General features: G+C 46.8%; 1 protein-coding gene across 1 annotated transcript in view; it reads left to right on the forward strand.

The window, feature by feature from the left end:
- The window catches only part of LOC140216142 (endochitinase-like), a 29,971-nt gene continuing 5,281 nt past the window's right edge, over nt 1–24,690 (forward strand). Inside the window, exons 1-6 of the mRNA XM_072286522.1 lie at nt 1–959; nt 4,449–4,796; nt 14,092–14,354; nt 18,011–18,114; nt 20,405–20,528; nt 23,542–23,733. Of these exons, the coding sequence (XP_072142623.1) occupies nt 4,592–4,796; nt 14,092–14,354; nt 18,011–18,114; nt 20,405–20,528; nt 23,542–23,733 (888 nt within the window). The 5' untranslated portion in view covers nt 1–959; nt 4,449–4,591. The remainder of the gene's footprint in view (nt 960–4,448; nt 4,797–14,091; nt 14,355–18,010; nt 18,115–20,404; nt 20,529–23,541; nt 23,734–24,690) is intronic.

Raw genomic sequence — 24,690 nt, forward strand, 5'->3', positions numbered from 1 at the left:
GGAGGCACCTTTTATATATATTGATTTTAGTTTGTGCATATAATGTGTGGTATATTGAGGAGAGTGCTTCGTTGCCTTCTGCTGCATTTGTTTTATGGGGCGCTAGGACTAGCCAAGCTGCCGTAACGCAGGCTTTGCCCCACTGTCCTTGGCCGTGTATGTACATTCTGGTACGTATACCAATGTGGTTAAACAAATGAACTCAACATATCAGAGCCAGAATAGGCTAAGACATGTTTCTGCATAACATTGTGTCTCTTCGTCCTGCGCTAAAGTTTGCGACTAACCGGACGATTACAGGCGCTAAGTGCCAGTTGCTGTTAAATCAAGTGTTACGTCACTGCGTGGCTCTACACGGAAACATGTTTCACTTACCTCTGTAGTAAAAGAATTTACTACGCCCGTGTAGAAAAGTGCGCCTGAAATCGGCGCAGCGCAGTTACGAATAAAAAAAAAGAAAGAAAGATACGTTGAGAGCAGGAACTTTGCATGTCACCCTAGAGCTGTCTTCCTTGCGAGGTGTAGGACATTATCCACCACGAGACGTTATGGCCATGTGGAACATCTAAAGCAAGGATGGTACACGTTCGTTGAGGAAGCTTCAAAGAAAAGCGCTTGTACAGTGTTATCAGTATAAGCTACCATCTCCGTCCCCCTCTCTTACTATTTCCAAGAAAACCCGTGAACGACAAAATATCGTGCTTATAGCGTTCATGTAACAACCTCCCTGGCTGCTATGACGTTCGCAGCGCGCGCGTATGAAGGCTTTTTTTCCTACGGGCGGAACTCGACCAATCTCGAGCTCCGGCAGAAAGGATGCAAGTTAGTCACGGGTGTCAGCAACGGAAGCACTCGGTAGAAACCATACGCCCTTCCGACATACAGAGCAGTCAGAGACGCTGTGAAAGCGGCAAAAAAAGAAAAAGCATCCACAGCGATGGAGCCGCAGACCAATATAAGTAAGTGCCGCATTATTATTATTTTTTTTTTTCATTAAGCTTTGCCGACTACGCATACCGTGATGCTCATCAGCGGCCAACGGAGGGCCCGGGAAGATTGCGATATGCATTTATTTCTTTATCATATTGAAACTGCCCATAGCCGCATGCAAGTTTTAAATGACCATAGAAAACAAACGTCATTCAAATCGGCGAGCGCCATTGTCTCCCTTCCGGGAGCTCGAGTAAAGGAACCAATTAGACGTGTGCATTTTGCTAGCTTTTGGTTTAAGTAACCTCTCAGCCCACTCCAGGATGGCCTCCTGAAGGTCGAGCCTCGAGCTGCGCAAGGCAGCCTACCACTGTTCCTCACCAGACGTTAATTGCTTGGTAGAGAAAGGGTGTTCTAAGCCGCTTGGCGCATATGACCGTGGCGTAACGAATAGCTAAAAAAGAAACTAAAAAAAAGCGTCCGTGGAGTAATGGTTTCTATATTAGGCTTATCTGCTAGAGGTCCTCTGTTCGAGACCTGCCGTAGTACAATCTTATTATTGTTTATTTAATTATTTAAAACGCCTTACTTTGTTGAAAATAATGATTTTGCAATGTCATAGAGCCATTTGAAGCCAAAAGGAGGAGGTTTAGGCGCATATCCATGCACTAAACCATCATAAACTTGCGGCTGCAGAATCGCCGTACTTGCAGCTCTCGTAGACCCTAGCGTCACAGTTCGCTCTGGTAATTATTGTATGAAGCGCTATGCTTGAAACGTTAAAATCGTGAACTACTCCTTCTCTGCACTGTTCCTAGATGGCACCGCCATCCCGTTAAACGAGTCCAGCATTTGAGGCCAGATACGTACGAAAACGTGCCTCGAACTCAGCGAGAAAACTTCTCCATGTAAACGAAAAATAACATTTGTTTGCAAGAAATCAGTTTAAAACGTCATGAACGAAACTTTTTTCATGTGCTCATATTTCCCCCCCCCCCCCCATAAAAAAATGAAGCACGTATACTAGAACTCTTCGCAACAGGCGATGCTAGCCAATCGTGATGAGCATCCTATTATGAGGGCAGCTGGCCAATGGCAGACATGCACTCCCGAAGGAAAAGTTTTTGTGGATTTGGTTGCTGGTGCCCAGCGCGCACATGTAGGACCATTTCGTATTGCGCTTTCAGCAAGGAAACTTTCTGCCACTGTTAACGCCTCTGTCGTCATGCTAATTGCGTGTACAAAATATGTCGCTCAGTGTGCTGAAGGGTTCCATAATTTTTCTGCGTATCCGCTCACGGGGGATGTCATTCACTAGGTAAGGCGCGTTCAAATCGTGGACCCTGCCACCAAAAGGTTTTCTTTTATTAGATCTTCTGCCATTACAGGACTTGCGGTAAATCCTCCGAATTAGACCTAAAAAAAAAAAAAAGAAATCCCAGCATTTTCACTGCTCAGTCTAATTAACCAGGGCCTGCAGCAGTTAGTTTTCACCTCTATTATGCGAGAAGATATTTCATTCAAACACCTGTGTGGAGGATGTAAATGTCACGGAATAGGAGGGAAGTCTTATCGATGGCTTCTGATCGTGTTCAGCAGTAGACAAGAGTCGCCGTGCGTGCTTGATCGAGACTAGTTTCTTTCCTGTTTCTTATAAAAGACAGGAAATAAAAATGGGCAAAGTATAAATATCGTATTTACTTTTCAACAAAATCCCTATCATGTCCCGTGCCGAGAACACGACCCACCCATCCCTTCCTTCTGTGGGTTACTTGCGGCAGCTTCAAACCCGCGCATTAAAGAGACATCAAAACAAAGGGCTCGTTGCTGTTGCTTGCTGATTTCCGCCTTCCTGCGGAGGTTTTTTGCTGTTCCTACTCTCCTGTTCTATTCTTTGTCGATGTTTTGCTTTAGCCTTCCTTACCTGCGATGCCCCTTTCCCTCCTTCCTATCTACTCCTCAGGAAGGAATGGATAGAAGCGGAGGCGGGCGTTGTGCCCCTTCCGGTTGCAGCCAGCGCCTGCTCCTGCCCTCCTTTTCCTCTCTGTTTATTGGTATATAGGTTTTCAAACCTAATAATATTAATAACAAATTCTGTCTTAATAACATCTGCTTCAGGCATTTCTCGACAACACAGACAAGAGCTTAGTTGGATATTTACAACAGCAATTGTGGCTACCCATTTTTTTTTATCTGGAAAGCCTGTGCGCTGTTCAACGATATGCCGAAGTGTCGTAACTGCACATCCCGCAGTGCGAAAGCTCGAAGCTTGTTTTTAACCCCCATCTGAACCATGTGATCATTCGGGTTTAACAGAAAGCAGTTGTCGAATTAGTCTACGTATAAATCAATATGAAGCAGCAATACCTAGTAAACAAGCCATCTATGCCATTGCAGTTCCAGTATGTCACTGAACTCAAGTGCTAAAGCTCAGGTGCTTTCCGCTAGAAAAAAAAATGTCACATTATACGGATTCCACAAATGACCATTGCCCCCCTCTTTCTTCATTTTATATGTACAATGCAACTGCCCTTTGAATTCCGCAAGTAATGAAGGTAACTACCACGACGCTAGGCAACAACTGCTTTAGAAATTCACCGCCTCAAATGCACCAACATATTTTTTAATGACCTATCTTCTATCAATGACGGGACCACAATAACAGGCAGATAACAGACTTTGGCTCTTTATACAGGTCCCTTAACTGCGGTGCAGCACAGGAAAAACTAAGAATATGTTTCAGTCCTGTCACCCTATTTCGTTACATGTGATGGCGTCTTTTCCATCTTGCTAAAGTTTAGAACTAAATCGCCAGAATTGTGCCTATAGAATATAAAATACATTTCCGCGCATATACAGGGTGTTTCACTTAACTTGAGCCAAACTTTAAAGATATGCAAATGCTACGTAGCTGGACAGAACCAAGGTGATGTTAGTTGTCGTCGCTTGGGGATACCCAGATTATTTCTTTGCATTCCACTTAATTAGATTACTAGTCCTAATTGATTAATCAACTTCTTCATTATTATATTTAGATGAAACACGTCAGCGAGAAAATTTAACAGCAACATGAAAAACTCCCGATACAGCTTTTTGTTTGCTCAATACGTGCTACATAACAGTGTTTTTCCGAGCGTGAAGGAAGCCTGCGAATACATGCAAGGTGTCTCGAGTAGCCAGTCGCGCGGAAATTTTGCGTGCATTCGCGGGCATCCGCGACCGGATGATTCCGCGACCTCGTACTTAGCAGCCCAACACCAAACCCACTAAGCGACCATGGCGGGTAAACAAGAACGTGATTGAATGCCGGTAAGTGTGAGTGAACTTCAGTATGAGGGCAAGTGAGTACCTATACTGAGAAAAATATCGGTGATTGTGTGTGATCATGCGTGAGTGAAGGCCTATTTATTCCGCCGACCTATGTGTGGAACAATAATACTTCGCTCAGTATTTCCTTTTTTCTTTTGTATGTCGTTTAAAAGTTGCTTCATTTTTTTTCTGCTGTCCCGTGCATATAGGCTATTTCAAAACTTGGACTACGGTGCTTTGTTTCTTGCTGCTGGGGTTCTTCCGTCCTTCAGGTAAGAGTGAACGTAATTTCAACTGATAAAGGCATTGTCACTGTGATCGGGAGCAGTTTTAATCAAGCTTATTTCATCGCATGTTTCAAGGGGCAGTCTTCATTGAAAACTTTAGCCACGGGCGAATTCTCCCCGTGGTGTGCTACTACGAGAAAGGCCAGGCTTTCCGTCCTTTTCCAATGAACTATGGCATGGAAGACGTACCCGGGAACCTTTGCAGCCACGTGAACCTGGCCTACATCGAGCTGAACGAGACGACTGGGACCATCAAGCTCGACCCCACGAGTAAGACGTCATCAACATCTCTGCGGGAAACAGTAGCAGAGTTGTTGCGACCTCAAAGATAATACTTGACAATGGCTACAGCTACGCGGCGTAGCCGTAACCCATTATCAAGTCTTACTTATCTTTGGGGTTTCCCGCGCATCAGGGGCTTCCCCAGGAATAGAATCAAGGGGAGGGGGGGGGGGGGGGGGGGGGCAGGTGAGTCTCAATGGCTGGGGGTGAGGGAGGGCAGGGGCACGCAAACCAAGCGTAAACACAGGTAAACACCAAGGAGCGGAAATTTTCTGGGACGTCTTCTTGTGGCTGAAGCTTGTGGCTCCACCTGTAGGGATTTTTTCTTAGAAGGGTCTGTACTGGGGGGGGGGGGGGGGGGGGGGGATGCACCACGGCTACACGCAGTTGTTTTTTTAGTTTAGTTTCTTTATGAAATGTACTTTAGGTTGCATCACTTGTTTCCAATATTGATTAGCGTTGTTTGCATTTAAAAACATTCTCCATTTATAGTTTCGTGCCTCGAACCACATTCCTTCATTTTTCTTTTCACCTAACGTTCACTGCAGCTAAAGCTTCCTATGAGGCTTCATATTTTCAGATAAATTCGGTCCCATTTGGAAGTGAAGCCCCTTAGATTAAAGTAGACAGGTCCATATTTTCTCTTTCTGTCTCGCTTTAGATGGTAACATGGTGTTTCACTCCTCCTTTTATTCGGCTCTGACCAAACTGACCAGACGTTTAATACAGGAACTGACGTGAGTAAAATTTTAGAGATGCAAGAGAGGGGGGGGGGGGGGTCCAGAAAAACTAGGGGGGGGGGAGCTGTAGGTAAATCACTGGCTACGCCGAAACCGTTGAATATGAAGTATTCCTGACAGTTTCTAGTGGCATGGCACAGATGCTGCGCAATTTCACAGCTTATGAGAAACTGACTATTACCATGATGAGTGAGAAGGAGGCCCGATTTTTCTTTTCCCTTTTTTGGTGGCACTCAGATAGAGCCAACCGACCATGAGGTCAAGGAAAGCATAGGAGAAATTAACTGTGGTTTTTAATTGAATAGTACACATAATAAAGAAAGTATAAATTAAAGTGCACGGAGACAAGTTGCCGCTGCTGTGAGCCTAACTCACATCTTAAGCATTACACATGCGGTGGCGCTCTGCCAATTGAGCGACGGCGGCTGCAGTCCTCCCGTCTCCTTTCTCCGCTTTTTTTTTTGTATGTGTACTTCACATGGCTTTGGGAGGGTTAGCCAGTCGAACTGAATGCCAAGGTGGTGGATCTCGCTCAACCTTTCAGCACGGCAGAAAAGATGCTCGAAGCGTGCGTTGTAGAAATATTTTAGATGAAGGGCGTGCCTCCATGATCGAAGAGTGGAAATGAGTTTGTTTCAACGCTCTTCGAGGCGCATTTTTTCTGTGGCCGCCACCAAGCGTGCGAATGCTTCTTGTCTCTGTGCCAGCTACACCGCGTGCACGCAGCCTCTCTTTCAGCGCCTTTCCTGGAAGCTTAATTGGGCTATGTTTATAGCCCCAACGAACAATCGACCCACGGGTGCGAATGCAAAGTTTACCTGCACGGTGAGCGTCTGTATTGTGCTATGCCGCGCAATCTTCCGACGCAAGAGGACGGATGTTAAAAAAAATTAAATTATGGGGTTTTACGTGCCAAAACCACTTTCTGATTATGAGGCACGCCGTAGTGGAGGACTCCGGAAATTTCGAAAACCTGGGGTTTTTTTAACGTGCACCTAAATCTAAGTACACGGGTGTTTTCGCATTTCGCCCCCATCGAAATGCGGCCGCCGTGGCCGGGATTCGATCCCGCGACCTCGTGCTCAGCAGCCTAACACCATAGCCACTGAGCAACCACGGCGGGTAGGACGGATGTTATTACTTCGGATTTGAACTACTTAAACTTGAAGGTGTAGACGTTTTTTTTTTCTACTTCATTTTATGAGGCTCGTACTTGAATAACAAGAATATTGAGGGAAAACTCCAAGAGCTGTATATCTTATCAGAAGAAAACTCGCTCACTTTTATTTCGTTACAGTTTTCCAATTGGTGATGCCATGAGACAAACCTTACAAAAAAAATTATTTGCTTTCGGAATTCAGCAAATGCGGCAGTGGCATCACCACAGACTGCACATGTTGCATCGCCGATAAAATACGAGGCTACTTTTAGCCGTACAGTTTACCAGCCAAATTACCTTTCTCGAGGGGTCACATGTGAAATTTGAAAGAAATGTTGAGCCTACTTTTCAAACATTCTCTTCACCCATAAGGGCACGTACTGCTGGTACATATTAGGAAATGTGCAGAAAGGAACTGTAGAGGACAAGCACTAAGTTTCAGCCAATATTTTTAAGGTAGTGCTACTATTCTTATTTTTTATTTTTTTTTATTGAAGTGAATGTTAGGAGAGGTTGGCGCCTTTATGTGGTGGCACCGGCTACTCCTTGTCACTTGGCTGACGAAACAAATTTGCGCAAAAAGGGAGAATAGCGACACTAAATATAACACTCAGTAGAACACCGGATCAATAGAATATATACAGTCCAACAGTACATGAGTCGCAAAGGTCTGTGCATGAGTTCAGTCCACGTACGCATATATGAAGTCCGATGTTTTAAACAGCCAAAACACACAACAGCACTTATAATACACTCCAAGTACAGGACAGAATTATACGTATTGCGTAAAAGTTGCGATCACCACATAAACCAACTATGCACCACGAACAACGTTTATGTAACTCATTTAGCGAATTCGGATCATCCAATATTTAATATTTTCCCAAAATGTTGGTCTCCTCTAAAAACTTTTTCAGAGCAAGAAGCGCTCTTTTTTGAAGGCCCGCAGTTGGCCATGGGCCAAGTATCTTTTTCAGAGTGAATGGTCTTCTGTCTAATATAAACAAATTAGCTTGCAGTACCGCTCTTTGTGTATCGTATTTCGAGCACTCGAGAAGAAGATGATGCACATCTTCGTCTGGATGGCCACAAGAACACTGCGGACTAGAGACACGTTTTATTCTGTACAAGAAGTGTCTCGTAAATGCAGTACCAAGACGCAGCCGGTGTACCAAAGTTTCAAATTTTCTGTTGTCTCTTAGAGTTTCCGGCATTGATAAGTTTATACATGGGTCTATTGAGTATAACTCCGACTTCTTAGTTTGCTGGTCAAACCAGGTAGTTTTGCTGAGACGACAAGAAATCTGTCTCAGGATCAGACGGACTTCACTACGCAATAGTGGAAGATTGGTTGTCTCTGCGTTATTGTGCGCTCGATTCGCAGCTGCGTCCGCTGCAGTATTACCAGGAATATTGCAGTGCCCAGGAATCTACTGAAATGCAATTACGTGGTTCATTGCGCTTGCTTTTGTAAGTTCTTTGAGCGTCTCATACAATATCGAAGTGTTCAAAGAATTTTTCTTATTGCTCTGTAGTAATGTGAGAGCGGCTTGCGAATCGCTAAAGATAACCCATTTTTGCGAATGTTTTTCTAAAGTTATGAAACGCAAAGCACACAGGATTGCAAATAGTTCTGCCATGGTGGAAGATGTCTCCCGGGATAATTTAAATGTTTGCTCTAGCGCTAAATGTGGAATGACGAATGCTGAAGTCGAGGAATTTTTATGACACGAACCATCTGTATAAACGTGGATGTACTGGGGATATAATGAGTAAATTTGGTAGAGTGCCAGTTGCTGTGCGGCTACTATGAACATGTCTCTCTTAGATATAATCCCGTCAGCCGATAACTCTATTTTAGGGTATGTTAACATCCAGGGAGGGTAACTAACATCGACTTTGCACAATTCAAATCTTGGTAATTATGCTTTATGTTCTCGAACAACATCGTGAATTTTGCTTTTGTTTCTTTCGGTGAGCGCGAGGTTTAATGGATGCTTCTCGTGTTGGGTTAAGATGCGATAAATATGTCGGCATGTTTCAACCGTTCGTATGACTGGAAATGGGGGGTGACGAGCTTCAGCAATTACTAAAGAACTAGAGGTAGCCTGCGGAACCCCAAGACACACTCGCAGCCCCCTTGCTAGTAAACGTTGAAGACGTTCCTCAGAAGTTTGCGATAAACCATGGAGAATAGGTGCCGAGTAAGCATTTTTTTGTTTTATGAGTACGTTATGAACTTGTAGTAGCGAAGAGACTGATCCCCCCCCACGTTGTGCCTGCGAGTCGCCGAAGTACGTTTATTACTGCATTGGTCTGTTTTTCAATTGCGCGGATGTGTGAAGCCCATGTAAGTTGGCGGTCAAGAATAACTCCAAGAAATTTATGCTCTTTCACAAACATCAAAGCTTGCCCGTTAAGCCTAAGTTGGAAATTAATCAACTGTCGTCTAGTGAAAGGAAGCACGGCTGTCTTTGCGTATGAAAGACTCATGCCTCTTTCTTTTAAAGAGGTGTCGATACTATCAAGGCCCTCTTGCAGCGTTGTTTGAATGGCTTGTATATTAGAACCAGAGGCCCATATGCAGATGTCATCTGCGTACAGAGAATACCGTAGACCAGACGGGAGCTTTTGTGGCAAGGCTGCCATGACACAATTGAATAAAAACGGACTGAGAACACTGCCCTGCGGAACGCCCTGCGTGATGCTGTGATAATTGAGAAGAAGTCCCTCCGAGCGGCCGCTGCTTCTTCGGTGAGATATTGTTTTCTGTTTTCTTCAAGAATTAGTGCTGTGTTGAGACTTCGCTGTTGTCCAGAGAGAACGGACATCCCGTGGGATACCTGTGTGCTGGAGATCGCGCACAGTATCGCGTGGTTTTGCTGCGCTCCGCAGCCCATCTACGCCTGCCACGGCGGTGGGTGGCAAAGAACACCGGCACGAGCCATTTGTCCGACAGCGCATTCCTAGGCGCATGAGTGCCGCAGAATCGGCGCCGCACTCGGAAGTGCCACACCACGCGCCCAATGTCATCAAGCCGGCGACGCTAGTTTTCAACGCCGCCCTACCTTCCAGCGCACTGTCAGTGAGTATGGCTGAAACAAGCGACAGTGAAGCCAAGAAACCACGGATTGACGACGACAAGACATCTACCTATGAGCTAAGTTAAGATGAAGACATAGACTGCGATGACACGCCGTTCTCCTTGGTATCGTATAAAAAGAAGCGGCCTGAGGGAATTCCAGTTGTTTTTCGACCCTCACAGGAAGGGCGCAACTTCTGGCAAGTGAATCCAAACCGCGCTGCGTCGGAAATTGTCTCCGCGGCAAAGGAAAAAGTACAGTCATTCCGCGTGAACAGAGATGGAAGTTTCGCTGTCAACGTTACTTCAGTCTCATCTGCAAGACATCTTCTGTCGATGAGCGAAGGGGCTGGTTTGGGAGTCAAACCATTCATTCCGGCATCTTATACCAAGAATGTCGGCAAGATACGCCATGTGCCAGTTGAGTATACAGAAGAACAACTGGTTGACTTCCTGAAGGACTTTGGCGCGACATCTGCCCGTCGTCAGGCACGCTACAATCGCCAAGAAGATGGAGGGGTAGAATCACGCCCTCTGAGATCTGTCATTCTCCATTTCAGAGAAGATAAACCAATGCCGCAACGAGTGCATCTAGGTTTCACGAGTCATCCCGTAGAAGAATATCACGGCCCTGCTCTGAGATGCTACAACTGCCAGAGATTTGGACATCTATCGAAGAACTGCCGCAGTCCACGTCGCTGCAAGATATGCTCAGAAGACCACGACCATTCAGAGTGCAAGTCTGTGTGTCAGCCAAAGTGTGCCAACTGTGGCGGAAACCATACAGCTTCCTACTCCGGGTGCCCTCAGAGCAGAGCTGCCTCAAGGTTGCGCAGACATGAGTTGAAATACGGAAGGCTGGCTGCTCGTAATGTGCCCCCACCCAACCTTGATGCTGTAAGATGCGCGCCTCCAACTGCCAACAAAGAGAAAGAGCAAGTGGTCAATATGAACTATTCTGCAGCTCTAAAGCACTCAGGTCGACAACATTCTTACAGCGAGCGACACGATCCACCTCCAGAGAACACTACTCATCTTGCCCAGGCTTCGAGTGAACTTAGCCGACCTTCCAAACAACGCCCTGTGCCATTGACACAGCAGCCTCACCTAACATCTAGCGACTACCTCAACATTCGCCTCAACCACATCTGTCATCCCAGCGACCATCTCAGTCAGCTCTTCAGCGACCTGCTTCGAGCACACATGGAGCTTCAGCGTCGTTTGGTGATTACGCGTCTTTACCGGTGGCACAGATGATCCTGCCCGTGCTATTCACAGCTCTGCGTGCAATTCTCAGTGCCATTCCACACGCAAACAACCTTCCAGAGGTAAAAGCACTGCTTTCTATGGAATCGTTGGTGCTTCCACAACCACCAACAGCTCCACTGCAGGCTTACAATGAATAATCGTTATAACAATGTTTTCATATTTCAGTGGAACGCTAATAGCCTTCGAAATAAGTCAGCTGATTTTCGCAAACTAATAGCTCAACATAACTTTCCTGTTTTATGCATACAGGAAGCAGGCGTACGAGATTACTTTCGTCTTTCGAACTATCTTATATATAAATCATCGCGCATTGCTGGAAGTAGTAGAGCGATGTTATGCGTGAGAAAAGACCTGCCGTCCTATTTAACACAGTCGAGCTATTCAAACATACCGGAGTTCGTAGCATGCAAGATATCTTTTAGAAATACAAGCGTCACAGTGATCAATCTTTATCTACAATGTTGTAGCAAAATATCAGTAGACAGCTTGGTGAATGTGCTTGGTATCGCAAACTCACATGTGCTGGTTTGTGGGGACTTCAACGCACATAACGTCATCTGGGGCAGCGAATATAATGATTCCCGTGGAAGCATTATAGAGTCTGCCGCAGAAAAAAGTAATCTGATTGTGTTAAATGACAGCTCTCCAACGTTCTTGCGGGGGTTTCGTTACTCAAGCTGTATAGATGTTACGCTCTGCTCCCAAGACCTTCTTGATGGTGTTGAATGGTCAACAGATATAGAAACGCACGGTAGTGATCATTTTCCGATCCTGGTCAAACATCGCCTCATACGGAGTGAAGGGACCCGCCGCTACTCAAAGTATACTAATTGGCAAAGTTTTCGGCACCATTTAAGTAATTCATTGGGTGAAAATCCGAACTTTCAAAGTTTTGCAAATACATTGTGTGAGTCCTACAAGAACTGCACAAAGCAAGTCATTGTTCCAAATGAATACGCCGCAGTCGACGGCGAATAGGAATGCCTAAGAGCAATTAGAAGGCGCGCAGAACGGGCTTACCGCCGCAGTGGAAAGCTGGACGACTACAAAATGGCACAGAAAGTTCAGTCAACTTCGCGCAGACGCTTACAAAAATTAGGTACAAGAAAATGGCGAGAATACTGCGCGTCGTTGTCTCCGTTTACTCCAGTTCGCAGAATATGGTCCGTTGTCCGATCTTTTAGTGGTCCAGTTACCCAGAGCCATCCCTTTCGAGCCCTTGCCGTAGCTCGAAGCACTCCGGAAACATCTGTTGCTGACGAATTTTGTCAACTTATATCCAGACCAGGAATTCCGTTTACTTGCCTACAATTTGCAAGTTCGACAACACTAGCAGAACAGAAGCTTCGTGCGTGCTTTATGTCACAACATCCACAACTTGATTGTGAGTTTAGATTAAATGAATTGAAAAGTGCTCTTTCGTCATGCCGTACAAAGACAACCGCAGGCCCAGATGGTGTTACGTATGTGATGTTAAAGAACCTAGGTCCAGTAGGAAGAATGACTCTTTTGGAGATATTTAATGATATCTGGATAAGAGAGACTCTACCGGATTCATGGAAATTAGCTCGGGTAATTCCAGTGCTAAAACCAGGAAAGACTCCACTTTGTCTTGACTCCTACCGACCCGTCAGTCTCACAAGCTGTTTTTCCAAACTAATGGAGAAGATGATAGACAGTCGACTGCAATGGTGGTGTGAACACACACATGTGTTTTCCGACCACATGACCGGTTTTCGACAAAATCGTTGTACAATGGATGCAGTATTAGATATTGCCACATACGTCGAACATGAACGAAGCTGCGGAAATGTGACAGTAGCAGTATTCTTAGACATTCAAAGAGCATTCGACACTGTAAGTCACATACTCGTCCTTGCTGGTATGTTAAAGCTTGGCCTACACGGTCGAACTATTCTTATTCTTATTCCTCTTCTATCATAGAAACCACCCTGCTCCCCATAGCTCACGGTTAACAGGTTGCAAGACGCAAAGCAGAAAAGGAAATGCCTTCAAATGAAAAAAAAAAACGATTTCCACATAACCTTAAATTGAAGTGTCGTTTTGTTAGAATACTACCCCAATTTATCGTAAACGGAGATTAAGAAATATTCTGAGCGGGAACTGACTGCACAAAACAGCAACAAAGAATTATTCGCCGTATTTTTTTCTTCTTTCAACCAAACGAAAGAGATACGTAAACTGAATGCACATATGCAGCTGCCGGGCATCATGCGCCAAACGTTCATTACACATAGTTTATTAATTCTTTTAACGTACTGGGCTCAATTTTATTTCCAAAGCTCGATAATTCATTTTCGTGGGCGCCGTCTGATAAGAGCTACTACAAACAGTTTGACGAGGCCGAGGACACTTGCAAGGCATGAGGGAAACACTTTGAATAAAATAAAATACTTACAAAATACAAATTTTGACCCCATTTTTAGTAGTATCAAAGAAAATAAGCAGTGCATTATTCAGCAATTATCATTCGACTATAAAACGATTTCTCCTCCACTTCAATAACGCTAGTCATGGCCCTGTAACAACGATCCAATGATTGTCGCAGTCGGTCTTTGTTTATCCCATCAGTCCGATCGAAAAATTTTGTGCCTTCCACCTAATCATATTTAGTGACAACTCAAGCTCTGCCTAAGTCCTCGCTTTTATAAAATGTGCGTCAGTGGTGTTCGCATTCTGCAGACTGAACTCAATCGCACGCAGCCTTGCCTGTACAAAATCCAGTGCCAAGATGGAGACGTTTTAGTTTTTTTTTTTTTTTATCAACTGCCTTGTGCATCGGTATCAAAATCAATATAGTTTTGCCTAAGCTTTTAGTTGACGAAGTTTGCCTCTTATCCTCGCATATTAACTGACTCATCGGTGAGCTACCACTTTATTTCAGAGTACAATGAGAAACGTAAAAAAAGATTGTAGCATAATATCACTGTTCTAGCACATTGCTCACATTCACATTTTGTTCGCAAATACGGTGAGGCAAAACTCACGCTAAAAACTTGCTTAATCTTTTAGTCAACTTTACAGAGTTTGCTCAACTGAAGAACAAGTTCCCGCGATTGAAGACGCTCCTTTCAATCGGAGGGTGGAGCAACCAAACCAAAATCATATCGGCCATGGCTACTACGATGACCCGGCGAAGAGTATTCATCAACGACGCCGTCCAAAAGCTCGTGGGCAATGGCTTAGATGGTCTGGACGTTTTCTGGCTTTTTCCTGGAATGGTTGACCGAGGCGGAAACAGGAGAGACAAGATCAACTTCGTCAGACTCTTGAAGGTCAGAACGCCAACAGGTTTCATTCACCGCATGAAGCAGGGAAAGTTAGCCGAAGAAACATAAGAGAACCACTTACAAACCACTTGCGCCATTAGATCACGAAGGAGCGCTATCTAAGGACGTGTATGGGCAGTAAAAATAACCATGCTTTACCTACATAAAGCGGTGAACCATGAGCGTCGACAGCACGTTACGCATGCTTAATCCTCCATTACGAGCACAATTAGTGTTTTATTAACTGCATAGTGTTGTCGATTATAACTCCGCACGACAACATCCTGGTGCTATTGAAAAAGGACGCTTTCGTTTATGCTCACATTTATGCCCAGTTACATCGCGCATGTGACATTAGCGTTGCATATTAGCTTGTGCTCCCCAAAACCTAAGGATGAGAAAACTTCGGTAGCAGATAACACTATGATAGTCCATGACCTCTCTGTTTGTGCAAGCTCCATATCTCAGTAAATAAAAAAAAAACGCCCGCTTTGATGAGCTTTGATGTTTTGAGTCCTTGGGAAAATGACAAGGGCCCTAATCCACAAAGCGTTTCGCTTCGTAAGTGTTTTTTACCATTTGTCGGCTGTTATTACTAATAGTATTTCCAACATCCACATTGGCTGAAATTTGCTCTTACGGACACTTATAGCGTAAGAGCTTTTAGTGAAAACGAGCCCTGGGGCAAAATTCACAAAGCACTTCGTTGTCAAGGGTTGTTTTCCACTAGTTCGGTTCCTTAACTAATAATATATCCGACATCACGATTGGTTCCCGGCGCACATGGTTACAGTGGAGGGAGCCCTCAACGAGGTGGCACACAGGGAGGCACGAGGATTAATATACCGTGTACTCCCGGAAGGGGCTGTATCTCCCGCTCCTGAGTTCAGGGACCAACTGTTAACATACAACAAGATCGCCAAGCACTATTACTTTAGGCGCAGGACATTCCCCCTGCCACATTCTAAATTAAATAGGCCACAGGCGGTTACATTAAGGCTTCTGCAGACACGAACGTACCCTAACCCGGTCGTCATGAATAAAATTAATCCGGACCGCGGGGTTTCCGTCTATTGTAGTAAGTGGGGGGGTTTGCTCGATTTAGAACACATGCTTTGGCTCTGCCCCACATGGTCCAGAGGGCCCGTGTGACGGCAGAGGGGCTCGGCCTCTCTGTTCCGAAGTGGGAGCGGCCCGCATCAGTCCCAGACTGATCCCTTAGGACCTCAATAAAGTTCTTCATACCATACCATCCCGATTAGCAGACATCTGATTAGGCAAGCAATCCTCGTGTAAGAATTTCTTTCTGGGGCCCTATAACGTAAAACTATTCCAATGTGTTTTTATTCCAATCTTCTGACGTCAAAGTTGCGTAACCGCGGACGCAAGCATCGGGCGGTCACCCGCCGGGTTCTCTGAACAGTCTAATCAAACGCTCTCCTCGTTCATAGGAGGTCACTTTTGTTTGCTTGAAAAACGAATAACATTGCCTACACTGAGCGGCTTGACTTATCTAATTGGCTCACAAGAGGCGAGGAGCACGCTCAAGTGGAGAGGGATTCGATAAGGCCGAGCCACTGCACTGAAAATCGATAACCGGATGAAGAGGGCGGTGCCGGCGTCTGCGATTGGTCCGCTTTCCCTTACTTAGCTTGCGGTGACTCATCGACAATCGCGGCGGCATGCAAAGGAAGCATAAGAATGACTCTAAAACGGATCCTCAGCAAAGGAGAGTTGGCAGAACGAGGTCGTAAACGGGCCGAAAGTGCTCGAAAATGTTACATGACCACGTAGAGAGTTTTATTACACGCAAATAAACCCATGCTCTTCGACAGGTGCGAGTAGCCGGTGCCTGAGCGATCGGCAGCAGCCATCTTTTATTCCTATCGGAACGGAGCAGTCTGCGGCTATACAGAAGAAAATTCAGTTTTGTTCGGCATATTAATGCATCTTTATCGCGTACACGTCACTTTGACGCGGTGAGTTTTTGCGGTTTTGTGACGTCGCGTGAGAGGCAGGTGAAGTGGGCGCAGCCCGAAAACTTTTGACAAATGGCAGAGGGCTAATGGTGAAGAGGCGTCGAATCAGAAATAACAATTTTTCTTTTGTTCGGTGTATACGTTATATCAGATGGGGAGCTATCGCGGTTTTCGCGACGTCGCGTGACAGACAGGTGAAAGGGGGGTGGTCCAAAAAGTTTTTGACCAATCGCGGAAGGCTGATTGCAAAATTGGAATAGAAAAGTTTGGAATAGTTTTACGTTACAGTGCCTCTGAATACGTGTCTTGGGGCGCTATAACGTAAAACTATTCCAAACTTTTCTATTCCAATTCTGCAATCAGCCCTACGCGATTGGTCAAAAACATTTTTGAAACACCCCCACTTCGCCTGTCTGTCACGCGACGTTACGAAAACCGCGATAGCTCCCCATCTGATATGACGCGTACATACTGATTATGCACGATTGGACCGAACAGAAGAAAAATAGTCATTTTAGATTCGACGCCTTTTCGCCGTTAGACCTCGGCTGTTGGTGAAAAGTTTTAGGGCTCCACCTACTTCACCTGCCTGTCACGCGACGTCATGAAACCGCGAAACGTCACCGCGTCAAAGTGACGTGTACGCGTTAAAGATGCATTAATATGCCGAAAAAAAACTTAATTTTGTTATGAATAGCAGCAGGCTGCCCCATTCCGAAAGGAATGAAGGATGGCTGCCGCCGATCGCTCAGGCACTGGCTACTCGCACCTGCCGGAGAGCATGGGTTTCTTTGCGTATGATAAAGCTTTCTCCGTGGCCGTGTGACGTTATCGAGCACTTTCGGCACGTTTACGACCTCTTTGTGCCTACTCTTCTTTGCTGAGGATACGTTTTAGCGGCATTCTTAAGCTTCTGTTGCATGCCGCCGCGATTTTCGACCAGCCACCGCAAGCTAAGTAACGGAAAGCGGACCAGTCGCAGGCGCCGCCACCACCCCCTTCATTCGGTTATCATTTTTTACATCGAATCTCTCTCCACTTGAGCGTGTTCCTAGCCTCTTGTCAGCCAATTAGATAAGACAAGCCGCTCAGTGTAGGCAATGTTATTCGTTTTACAAGCAAACAAAAGTCACCTTCTATGAACGAGGAGAGCATCTGATTGGTCTGTTCAGACAACCCTGTGGGGGACTACCCGATGCTTGCGTCGGTGGTTACGCAAATTTGACGCGTCAGGAGAATGACATAAAAACATATTGGGAATAGTTTTACGTTACAGGACCCCTCGTCCCATATTCACAATAAGCTCTTACGCTAGAATGGTTGGTAAAGACAAAGTTCAGCCAATCCTGATGCTGAACATATTATTAGCGAAGGTGACCATCCAATGGCAAACAACACTTAACACCGAAGCGCTTTGTGAATTTTGCCCCAGGGCCCGTATTCACAAAACGTTCTTACGCTATAAGTGTTCGTAAGAGCAAATTTCGCCCAATGTGGATGTTGGATATAACGTTCGTGATGGCATCCGACCAATGGCAAAGAGCACTTACGAACGAAAATCTGTGAATTCGGCACCTGTCTTTGCGCGTCATTTCTTTTTTTTTTAACGTCTTTATTTTACTTAGTGCGAGCTCAAGAGTGCGCACTACAGTACTTGCTATATAAGGACGACTTTCCGCGCAGGAACTGTACGCTGCCTTCAAAGGGCGCAACCTTCTGCTTACGGCTGGCGTTCCCATTAACCAGAACGTACTGGATGCCGGATACGACATACCGGCAATCGACAGGTAAGATGAGTGTGCCTCATTTTGCTTTTTCAACTCTCGGGTTACCGCACAGCACATTACAGTTAATTAAATGTGTGCAGGCATTCATCGCAAACAAGTTGCATAAGTATCCTGTAGAAGTTATTGTTCATAATTAACCGCTCGAAATATGTGTGCTTAGAGAAAGTGCTTAGAGGTGTCCGTGCCTACTCGGAAACCTCTAAGCACTTTCCCTCGTCTGGGCATATGTCCTTGAACGCAGCCACAGTAGATTTTGTGGCTTCCTAACATCGGGAGCTAAACAAGCACAAACGGTATGGGGTGCTTGGCACATGTAACAATACAGAGAAACAGTGCCTTGCATAAATGCAAGGACACAAACCTGTGCCTTCTATGTGTTCCACCCAGGCTCTGTTTCTCTAGTTAGTTACAAAGGAACGCAAGTTCCACTGTTCAGAACGCCTGATTTTTTTTTCACATGGTAATCCTCTTTTACACCATAAACTAACGCTCAGTGGACGGTTTAGCTTTGGGCTTCAATCTCACGTCACGTTGTAGTTCTACTGAAACTAAACTAGACAGTTACTAGTAGGTCCTACGTACTTTCCCTATCTGTCTATGTTTCCATTTACACTTCATTTAATAGAAATGCGCTAGCTGGCCGACAGCTCTTTAAGTTTGCAGGGAAATATGCAACTTCAGTGGCTTCTGCAAGTGACGGCTGGAAAAGATCACGCTGCCGCATGCCCTCGATTGAATCAATAGCGGCTGGTTGCAGTAATCAAGCCCAGATAAGTCAAGACTTGACGTACTTTAACGACGAAATAGCGTCACTTAACATGCATTAACAAGTTGTGACCCATTGAATGTGAACCATGAAATTGCTGCTTCTTAGCAAACTGGGTCGCAGCCAACACTAGAGTTAAACGAAAACAGGGGATGTCTTCACTAACACATCTGCGTGTGCCCTGAATAAATCATTATGGCGTCGTTGGCCGTGGCAAGGTGTCGAACTACATTGAAATGACATGCGTATAAATTGTTTTTACATCTTAGGAGAAGGTATGTAGCGCTTCAGTGATGAAGCAATGGTCATGGTGTCAGATAGGCGCATATGTGATTAAATAATATTCAGTGCATTTTACCATCAATAATACGGTGCGGATAACCACGACGTGGCCGAACACCCAAGCAATGCTCAGCCATCCGTATCTCTTAATGTAAAGGCGCACTAAACGAGCGGGACGCTGGAACGATGACGACAGACTTTGCCGACTGATTCGTTGTTGCGATTATTGGACGAAAGTTATATCCGAACAACGTTACTTCAGAACTTCACAGTCGGAAATATCAGATTACAACTGTAACAAAACACACACATTTTGATGTAGAATTGTCTTATTGTGGTTAGGTATATTTTTCCCACCTTATCGATAGACAAAAATAGGAACTGGTGGTCATCATCATCACTTTTTTTTCTATTACATAAGGGCAAGATAGGGATATAGCGAGAGGGTTCTAGGCCGGATAGTGGTATAGCGAATACTTATCGTACAAAGTAGTTTCTATATAATGAAGTTCTACTATATTTGCTTTTCATAGCATGTTGCCTATAGCGTCACAGTGGGGCACACTTTGCAGACAGGCCTATACTATATCAAGTTAGACCGACAACGAATTCTGGAACTAAAACGTCGCAGAAGCGATATTGCTTTCGGTCGAAGCACGAAATCGTGTTTTTAGCAGAAATGTTACCGTGTTCCTTCGTAAGTTCGTCAACAAGTAAAGCTCAAACGGTACAACTTTTAGTCAGAGCCACATTATCGGGAAATCGTGTTTGAGATAGGGTAGGTAAGCGAGTATTTAGGTATGACGAATTTCCACTTGAAGGAACGATACACCACTCTTTCAAGAGAGAGAAAGAGAATGAAGAGGAAGGCAGGGAGGTTAACCAAATATGAGGCTCTTTCTGGTTAACCTCCCTGCCTTCCCCTTCATTCTCTCTCTCCCTCTTGAAAAAGTGGTGTATCGTTCGTTCAAGTGGAAATTCGCTTTCTCTTTCAAGAGAAAAGCGAACTGCACCAGTATATCAAACACATTACCGAAGTTATTGCATTTTGTTGCCTCTAGCAATGTGCTATCCTCTTTTTATAAGTTACAACGTAATCGGAAACTTGGAAGCTGTCTTTGTGCATTTTTGCATATTATTAAAAATAATAATAATACCAGTAATTTGCTCACGGCTACCGGGTGGTTATAACATGAAATAATAGGCCAATGTGGGATTCACTGTTTCGTGAAAATATTCCAGATATCTTGACTGGATGAATATCATAGGTTACGACCTTAGAGGATACTGGAACGTCAGAACTGACATCCACAGTCCTCTCCACCCCAGAACAATCGATGGACCCGACGTCTCGGAGCTTAACGTGGTAAGCGTGAAACACAGCTATATGAACACTCTCTTAGGTGAATCGACAGGGGTATAGCGAGGTTGCAATCAGTTCGAATGAATTTTTGTGTTACTTTCATCACCTGACAATGCTTCACTGCTTCTGCGAGCAAAGAGAGCTCGCTATGACAAACAACACCAATTTCTGTACTCCCTCTAATGTTCAGTGCTTCGACTGATCCGCGATGACGAGTGTGTCTCCTACACGCAACCACACGACTGTGTGGGGATGCGCGACTCTCGCGCGTCCCCTGATGTTTTTCCCGCATAGCGCATCCCCTGATATGCTGTTTTCCCGCACGGCTCGCGTGGCCTGGCGCCCGCGGCGTGGTACAAGCGCGGTGCGAGAGATGGCGCGACTGTCGCGGCGGGGTTACTCGGGCGCCGAAAGGGAAGGCGCTTGGCCTCTTGGGTGGGAGACAGCAAGCAGCACGGACGTGCCGTGCCGCGGGTGGAGCGACCCGCTTTTCCCGGCGGGTCGGCGCGCGGCGGAGGACGTCTCCCGCGAGCGCGCGGCGACCGATGCATCTGCGAGACCACCTCGCGTGGCCGCCTTGGAACGCGCCACGATTCGCGTGACTATACACGCGAACGACCAGGCGTTGGGATCCAGCATGGAGCGAACATATTCGCTCGCGAGGACGCGGTGAGTCGGACTTCTAGATTTGTCGCGCGCCTATCGGCATGTTTTGGGGATATGAACTCGGCTTGCAGGCATTGATCCATGAAAGGTGCAATAAATGCCCTTGTGACTGTTTGCACTACTGTGTTGTCGTTCCTTTGTCCCAAGAGTACGGAGGAGAACCCCGTATCTCCCACATCTGGCTGCCCAACGTGGGCCTCTTGGGGCATCGGACGATAATTTTAAGTGTTGCTTCGTTCAAGACCTTTGTTTGAACCGAAGCGTAGGCCTAGCGTGGATTTTGATCGCTAGCGTCGGCGGCGTGCTTTCTTGAGCGAGGCGACGGTGGCTGTAGTGTGTTTGAACTTATCAGCATGCTAAGCCTTTTCGCAAGTGTTTTTTTTTTAATGACATTCGTCGGTACGAGAGCCACGTGGTCTGCATCCTGGGAGAGCGAGGCTGAGTGCCCGCGGAGCAGTGGCAAGCCTGAAGCGAGTGAGTACGGAAGCCTCGTGGGTGGTCCGAATTTCTTATGTAAATAGCTTCTTCTATCTCTTTGACTCGGATGAAGTCGCGGCTCTGGGAGCCGGGTGGCCGCGGGCCACGGGTGCCACGACGGGCTGACTGGTATTGCGGCCTGGCACCGGGCGCTCCGACACCGTCTGGGACGGTGGGCGCCGTCAACTCGGATGCTGTGTGCACCGAGCGGAGTAGGACCACCTCACAGAGCTGACGTCTCCTCGCGGCTGCCTGTTTTGCGCTCATTTTGAGTGTTGTTTTTGGATGCCGGTTGTTGTCAGAGTAGCGACGCTTTAGGCCTAAGGCTTTACGAAGCTGCCTGTCGCACGTGGAGGGACACAACCTGGTGGACCGTGGCGTTGAGGTGTTGCAAGTTGCTTCCCTCATTCTAGTTAGCCTCGCACGAATTGAAATTACTCGTTCGACTCAAGAAAGCGAGCTTCGTTCACGTGAACTTAGCATCTGAGTAGCTGCCCGATCTTTTGCTAGCCGAGTTGAACATCGTACCACGTGGGCGATGCGCATGCAGAATTCCTCTCCCTTGCACTACTGTAGTGTTTGCCGAGTGTGTTGAGTTTACGCAGCGTGATTGGAGTCACCCCTGGCTTGCTGTCACCTGCACATCGTCTGCGCTGCTGCCCCGGACTACGATCGAGTCACCCCGGGCGATGGTGATGCTGTGGCCAGTTCGGCGCAGCGACTTCGGCGGCCTCCTGCATCCAGCTCACAACCCTCGGCGGCGGACAAAGGAGCCAGCGGTCACCGACAGCTACGGCGGCTCTTGCCAGCAGGGCGGGTCGGCGCGAGCGACGCTTGCTCGTACCGACTACGGCGTCGTCGTCTCCGGAGTCCTGGCCTGGAATGATGCCGTCGAGTCTGCAAAGCTGCTGCTGTGACCGGCGGACGCCAGCGGTGTACCCCAAGGACAGTCGGCTCGCATGTTACGGACAGCGTGTGGACATTTCCCCGGCGCGGCCACTGTTGCATGTACCACCTTGTTCGCGAAGCACGGGTTAATGTTAGACCGTGTGACATGTTTCGCCGGAATAAGAAGTGATTTAAGGTTGGGGGGATGTGGGGATGCGCGACTCTCGCGCGTCCCCTGATGTTTTTCCCGCATAGCGCATCTCCTGATATGCTGTTTTCCCGCACGGCTCGCGTGGCCTGGCGCCCGCGGCGTGGTACAAGCGCGGTGCGAGAGATGGCGCGACTGTCGCGGCGGGGTTACTCGGGCGCCGAAAGGGAAGGCGCTTGGCCTCTTGGGTGGGAGACAGCAAGCAGCACGGACGTGCCGTGCCGCGGGTGGAGCGACCCGCTTTTCCCGGCGGGTCGGCGCGCGGCGGAGGACGTCTCCCGCGAGCGCGCGGCGACCGATGCATCTGCGAGACCGCCTCGCGTGGCCGCCTTCGAACGCGCCACGATTCGCGTGACTATACACGCGAACGACCAGGCGTTGGGATCCAGCATGGAGCGAACATATTCGCTCGCGAGGACGCGGTGAGTCGGACTTCTAGATTTGTCGCGCGCCTATCGGCATGTTTTGGGGATATGAACTCGGCTTGCAGGCATTGATCCATGAAAGGTGCAATAAATGCCCTTGTGACTGTTTGCACTACTGTGTTGTCGTTCCTTTGTCCCAAGAGTACGGAGGAGAACCCCGTATCTCCCACAACTGCTACATGAGAATGATAGTTCTTGCATGTCAGTCTTACGCCATTTCTGTGGGCTGCGATATACAGCCTCGTGAAAGGCACGTTCCGTGGTTCACCGTAATTCGTCGAGTGGAAGTCTTGTCCGCTCGTTTGGCGCACTTTCAGCCAAACGTAATCACCTCTTGCATGTTTTCGCGCAGGAAGAGGGTCTTCAGGCACTGCTAGACCGCGGAGCCTCAAAACGGAAGCTGGTGCTGGGCGTGGCCTTCTACGGGCGCGTGTACAGGCTCGCGGACCCAGCGAACGTCAGCCTTCACGCGCCCATCGACCTCCTCAACAGGCCGCAGAAGGGTGCCTTCCTCATGAGCGACAACATATACGCCTACTTCGAGGTGTGGGAATACACTCACGGCATCAATAGTCTATGCGCAGACTTTTCAGGCTCCTTCGCCTCCCTATCGAGTCATTTTTTTTTTCACAGCTGCGTTTGTGCCTACATGTAAAGCAAGAATCTGCACTACGTAAGAGTACGTCAGCGACGTCAGTGTTTCAGCGACGTAAATGAAAGATTCGTGGCGCTCACTCGGGTTGAGCGAGAAATAGTGGGGCTCACGCGCAGGCGTCGCCACAGCCCGAAAGCTTGAAGCAAAGAAAGCCCAATTTGCTTGCTGCATTGCCTAAGGATAAAACCACATTTATGGACAGTGATTACAAATACACGTAACGTAGAGCGATTTTCTTCGCGTTCGGAAAGCAATGTGAAATTCATTGTTTGTTCAACGCAACAACGCTTCCCACTCGGCTCGTAACGGCTTGGTGCTGCCATCAGCCCGGACACCGAGCACAGCAGTCGCGGCCGCAAGGAAATAAACATATCTATTGAGGTTTTATTTCCCGCAGCTGCACAGTAATCATTGAGGGACGCCGTATAGTAGAGCTGCCAATCGATTGTGCTCTTCAGGCATTCTTGACGTGTATCTAAGCATACACGAGAAAGCATTCAGATAGAGGAGGCATTACGTCTCCATCAGAATGGGATTGGCGTTGCTGAAAATTGAACTGACGCAAGCGAATGCAGCAGCTACCGCTAGTGTACGAAGCTAACTGCATTTTCCCCGCCGGAAACGACAACTGCAAGAACTGCTGCAGCTCCAACGCACATGTTGGAATATACGTTAAGCGGAGCTTACTTGAAATGGTCGAGTTAAATACGATGCAAAGAGACGCAACATACGTGTAATTGTATTCGATTTCCAACTTACGTAATCATATAACACCTTCTGCTTAAACGCGAACCCGAATTCAAAAGGCCTCTGAGAGAGACAGAAAAAGGTTGTATCGAAAGGCAG

This window comes from Dermacentor andersoni, chromosome 2, assembly GCF_023375885.2.
Source record: "Dermacentor andersoni chromosome 2, qqDerAnde1_hic_scaffold, whole genome shotgun sequence".
Classification (NCBI taxonomy): domain Eukaryota; kingdom Metazoa; phylum Arthropoda; class Arachnida; order Ixodida; family Ixodidae; genus Dermacentor; species Dermacentor andersoni.